This window comes from Buceros rhinoceros, unplaced genomic scaffold (genome assembly GCF_000710305.1).
Source record: "Buceros rhinoceros silvestris isolate BGI_N320 unplaced genomic scaffold, ASM71030v1 scaffold6983, whole genome shotgun sequence".
NCBI classification, from domain to species: Eukaryota; Metazoa; Chordata; class Aves; order Bucerotiformes; family Bucerotidae; genus Buceros; species Buceros rhinoceros.
Window position 1 is genome coordinate 8,027 of NW_010405333.1, and position 5,805 is coordinate 13,831.

The 5,805-nt window shown below is 53.7% G+C and overlaps 1 protein-coding gene across 1 annotated transcript in view; it reads left to right on the forward strand.

Annotated features, from left to right (window-relative positions):
- The window catches only part of FASLG (Fas ligand (TNF superfamily, member 6)), a 3,416-nt gene extending 2,027 nt beyond the window's left edge, over positions 1-1,389 (forward strand). The window contains exons 3-4 of the mRNA XM_010133678.1: positions 543-596; positions 995-1,389. Coding sequence (XP_010131980.1) covers positions 543-596; positions 995-1,389 — 449 coding nt within the window. The remainder of the gene's footprint in view (positions 1-542; positions 597-994) is intronic.
- The last annotated feature ends 4,416 nt before the right edge of the window (positions 1,390-5,805 follow it).

A 5,805-nucleotide genomic window follows, 5' to 3' on the forward strand; every position in this document is an offset into this window, starting at 1 on the left:
GAGAGGAAGGCTTAACTGGCTGGAGGAAAGAAAAGTCTGTGTCTACAAGTTGAGACGGTGATGCTGGGAAGGAGGAAGAGGGGTGGGATCCAAATACTCAGTCACTGTAACCGGGGAACCAACTGTCCAGGGAAGGCAGAATTTTCCCAGCGGTGCTCTGCCTCTGGGAGGAGAAGGTGTGGAGGGGGGCAGTAGAGCAGGCTCATCTGTGACAGGACATGGGCCAGAGATGCCTCCACCCGGAGTGAGAGGATTCTGCTTGAGCTCACCAGACAAAAGCTCTCCTTGCTCTTCCCCCTTGCTGTTGATCACCTCTGCATCCTTTGCTGCAGCTCCTCCTTTTTAACCCCTCCTGCTGCCCCGCAGTGTTTGTCCAAGCGCTGCTCTGCCTCGCTGCGCTAAGCCGTGGTGCTTATGTTCTCTGTGCTCCTCTGAACCTGCCCTGGTTCCGCTTCGTGTCTGGCTCCCTCCTGCTCTCTGGGTTGGCTTCTCCATGGAGAATACGGCTAACGTCTTCCTGATATTTTTTTTTTTTGGTACAGGACAGAAGGAGCAATCAATGAAAAAAGAAGCGAGGAAGGCAGCGCACTTAACAGGTACACGCTGTGGGGCCAGCGAGGTGTGGGAGCAGGGCGTCGAGCAGGCGTAGCTGGGGTGAGAGGGTGGCACGGTGGTAGTTGTGAGGAGCTCGCCCCACACGGGCACTCTGACAGCGGGAAGTTGCTCCACAGGTGAAGCCTTCCTCTCATTTAGGCTTTTCGGTGAGGGCTCTGGCTTTTGGTTTGGTTTTGGGGATGCACCTGGGGCGTGTGGAGCAGAAGGCTGTCATAAGCTGAGGGAGGTGAAGGTGAGAGCTCCACCAGTGCGAGGTCAGGGCGGACTTTCCGTGCTGCAGACAAGAGCTTGGAGAACAGTTGACTTGTGGCATGAGACGTGACAGGGAAAAACCTCGCAATGGCTCATACTTCACTTTTTCTCCTGTCTTGGCTTCCAGGGAATCCGTCCCAGCGGGACCTCCCTCTGGAGTGGGAACCCACGTCTGGCCATGCTTTCACCAGCGGCATTCAGTACTGCGATCACGGCCTCGTCATCAACGAGACCGGCTTTTACTTCGTGTACTCCAACGTGCTCTTCCGGGGCAGCGTCTGCAGCAACCAGGTGTTGACCCACGTTGTCTACAAGAAGAACCCGACCTTGCCAGGCAGCCATGTGCTGATGGAGGACAAAGGCATCAATTACTGCATGAGTCAGAAAACATGGGCCCGGAAAAGCTACCTGGGGGCTTTATTCAAGCTGAGGAAGATGGACAGTTTACATGTCAACGTCTCCAAAATCGCTCTGGTTAATTTTGAGGAATCCAAGACATTCTTTGGTTTATTTAAACTCTGATTGGGGCTGTTGGAGTGCGGCCAGCAGCATTCCACACACTAGGACACGAGTGGTGACTGCTGCCTGAGCAGTAGGGGCCAAGCCAGGGTCTTGAACCATGAAGCCCACCAAGAAACGATGTTTTGGCCTTCAGCATGAGAGATAGCTCAAGCAACTGGTGAAGGCTTGAAACCTCTGGGAAACCTCCGGCTTGAGACTTCCGAGAAGCACTGGGGCTGTACTGCATCAACCTGACCAGAATTGCACACTTCAGCCCTCTGAAAGCACCAACAAACTCAAAGTAGTGTGCAGGAGACCCTCCCAAACCTCACTACTTGCTACCTGAGAACAGGCTGGTGCCAGCAGTCCCACATGGCATCATGGCCCTGGTGAGCTTGGGCCAGCGGATGTGCTGGGGCGGCTGGCAGACATCGAGGAGGACCCTCGAGCTAGGTCTGTGGACGCCTGGGCTGTGTCACAGCACACTGAGGGTAGTGGCGGGGGGACAAGTACTGTGATGGCCTCAGCCAAGTCATGGCTGGCCACAGCCTGGGCCCCTGGCGCTGTGACTGCTGTACAATGGGGTCCCATCCCGCCTGCTGCCTGCTCATTACGTGTGATACCTTCATTCTGCATTAAGTTATCGACTGTTCCCATCCCAGAAAATAGCCCCTAACCCCCCTTTATTTAAGTTGTGGAACATGCCAGAAGCAGCGCTGCCATGAAGGGGATCTCATGGAGAAACCATGGCCGTGCTGTGGTGGTGGGGCGGCTGGTGAGGAGCCAAGTGCTTTGCTGACAGGACCTGAACGACACACTGGTGGAGGGCAGTGGTGCCCGAGATGAAAGCACCATTCCAACCCCCTTCCCACCCTTTCAGCGCATCAGGGTCCCCCACGGAGGCCCTGTCTGGCGACAACCTGCGCGGTGCAGGTGGGGTTGTGCTGGCCACTGTCAGCTGCACGGCTTTGGCTGGCCCCCTTGTCACGGGATGTTCTCTCCTGAGCAAAACACAGATGGTGAATAAAGGTATATTTTTCTAGTAAGTAGCACTGTCTTCTCATTTGGGGCAGTGGGCTTCTGCAACGGCCCGGCACCCTGATCCTTCTTTAGCAGCATGGCAGAAACCTGGGAGCCTGAGCCCACTGCGCTGCCTGCTTGGTGGGCCACAGGGGTCCTGCCATGGGGCTTTGGAGCTCCAGCATTGAAACTTCAGGATTTGGGCACCAGGAATTGTGATGTGGGCAGCACAGACCAGGCACCCCAAGCCCAGTTTGGCCATCTCCTTCGCACCCACCCAGGCCTAGCCACCAATCAAACTGCCCTCACCACGTGCCTATGCTTAGGTGCCCTCTCCACCCTATTTGCAGCCACCCGCGCCCTTACACAAAAAGACATTTAAAAAATTATTGCCTTCTCTGTGTCCAGCCAACTAGGACTCACGATGGTCACCATTGGCCTAGGCCTCCCCCAGCTAGTGTTCCTGCACATCTCCACCCTGCCTTCTTCAAAGCCATGTTATTCCTATGCTCCAGATCTATCATCCACTGTCTCAACGGAGAACAAGACATTCGAAAAAAAGCAGACCTCCAAAAAATACTCCCAACAGCCACCACGTGCCTAACCATAGGAAACCTAGCCCTAACAGGAACACCCTTTCTTCCTTGTACTCAAAAAGCTTTCTTGCTTATACTCAAAAGACCTAATCATTGAAAATCTAAACACCTCATAAGTAAACACCTGAGCACCTCTACTAACCCTCCTAGCCACAGCGTTCACGGCAACCTACAGTCTGCGACTAACCCTACTAGTCCAAACAGGACCCCCTCGCATCCCAACACTCACCCCAATAAGTGAAAGCAACCCCACACTATCCAACCCTATCGCTCGCCTCGCCGTAGGAAGCATCCTAACAGCCTACTCATCTCATCCGTCACCCACCCCCCACAAAACCCCCTCCTATGACCATACCAACCATTACAAAAAACGCTGCCATTGTTACCACCGTTCTAGGCATCCTCTTAGCCTTGAACTCTCAAACATAACCCACACCCTTACCTAACCAAAACAAAACACCTACTCAAACTTCTCCGCTGCCTTAGGATACTTCAACCCTCTAATCCACCACTCCAGCTCAACAAAGCTACCAAGCAGCAGACAAAAAATTGCCCAAAACTTAATTGTCCTATCCTGATACCAAAAAATAGACCCAGAAGGCCTTGCCGACTTCCAACAAACTGCAGCCAAAACTCCTGGACTCATTAAAACCAGGACTCATCAAAACCTACCTAGGATCATTCGCCCTCTCTATCCTAATCACTGCACTACTCACACCACACACAGACCAAATCAATGGCCCCCAACCTCTGCAAATCTCACCCGCTACTAAAAGCAATCAACAACCCCCTAAGTGACCTACTCACCCCACCAAACATTTCCGCCTGATGAAGCTTTGGATCCCTTCTAGGAATCTGCCTGACGGCACAAATTGTAACTGGCCTCCTACTGCGCACACAACCGTAGCCTGCTCACCCGTCACACACACATGCCGCACGTACAGCACGGCTGACTGCTCCGCAACCTCCACGCCAACGGAGTCTTGTTCTCCTTTATCTGTCTCTATCTACACATTGGACGAGGACTCTACTACGGGTTTTACCTCTACAAAGAAACCTGGAACACAGGCACCATACTTCTACTTGCCCTCATAGCAACTGCCTTTGTGGGCTATGTTCTACCATGAGGACAAATATCATTTTGAGGTGCCACTGTCATTACAAACCATTACTCAGCCATCCCATACACTGGCCAAACCCCAGTGGAATGAGCCTGAGGTGGATTCTCCATCGACAACCCCATCCTAACACGATTCTTCACTCTACATTTTCTACTCCCATTTGTAATTGCTGGCCTAGTCCTAATCCACCTAACATTCCTCCACGACTCAGGCTCAAACAACCCGCTAGGCATCACATCCAGCTGTCACAAAATCCCATTCCGCCTGTACTTCACCCTAAAGGACAGCTTAGGATTCACAGTAAGACTCCTCCTCCTCACAAAAACCGGTTGAGTGGAGCCAGATGCTTGTTGCTGAGCAGAAGCACTGCTGTCCCCTACGGCATCGTGTGCCCTCTGTCCCCAGCAGCACTTCCCATGTGACAGCCTGATGGGCAAGGCAAGGAAGAGCACTTGGGTGTGAAATCCCCCCATCCGCTCGCTCTGGTGGCTGGTTGGTGCAGCTCTTCCCTTGCACGGGTTAGCCCCGGGGCTGTCTGCCACGTTGCCCCCAGGCAGTGCGCAAAGGCTGTGGCTCATCATCATCATCACTGATGTGGTCCAGCCTTCTCACAGCTCTGGTGCTGATCGCAGCGAGCGGTGGCTCTTCAGCCCACAGCATTTATTTCCTTTTCCACGGTGCTGCTCTCGACTTGGGGGTGCGTGGCCTGTGGTTTGCTGTCGCTTGCTTCAGGGAAACCTGCTTCTTCGAAAGTGGACTGGTTGTCGGCGTGGCCAGCGTGAAGTGAACGCTGCACCCCTCTGCTCACACAGCTCTTGCTGCACTCAGATATCTCTACCGCGTTCCTCAGGATGGAAAATGCCTTAAAAGGTCAAAGTTTAGGGACCTTTTTGCTTTATTGATGCTTTCTCGCTGACCTCCCCCGCTCCTGCTATCAGATGGGCAAACCACATGGCGCAGGGATGGGGGCGCTGGATGCAGACCCTGCCAGGAAAGGCTGGAAGCTGCTGTCCTCTGCCAATTGCTCTTTGTGCTGCGTCACTTTCCTAGTGCGCAGACACCTGAGAGGGGAGTGGACATCTGTACATCCACGTGCCTGCAAGCTCGCAGCTATTTCCGTAGCAAAACCAGCTGAGTGCATCACATGCTTCCTTTATTTATTGGCCTAGAGAAAGAGAGAGAGAGAGAGAGGGCATCCAGTGCCCAGAGGAAACTCACTCTGAGGTTACGCTTTCTGCTCGTACTGTGTTGGTGAAGGGCTGGAAAGCTCCTGAAGGTTTCTGTAAGTCAGAGCACAGTCAGGCTGTGAATGTAGACAGCTCTGGGGCAGTGGCTGCTGCGCATCAGCAGGTGACAAGGATCTGTTGGTCTTTTCACGCTAAAGGCAACACAGACCTGTGGGTGTCAGAGGTGGTGGACAGCCACGGTTCAACCGTTCTGGGATCTCGCGGCATGGACAGAGCTGGCCTGCCTTGTGCTGCTGGGCTGAGCCAGAGAGCGGCTGTGACTGTGGAGAGGCAGTGGAGCACGTGCCAGCGAGACGCATGATTCTGCTTGGTGACTCCTTCCTCAAGCGCTCTGCCCAGAGCGACACCACTGCTTCGCTTGTGGGCTCTGACTAAAGACTCAGAGAAAGGTCACGACAGGATTATACAACTTCGGACTGCACAGGGTCGATTGTGGCTTTAGACACAAAAGGC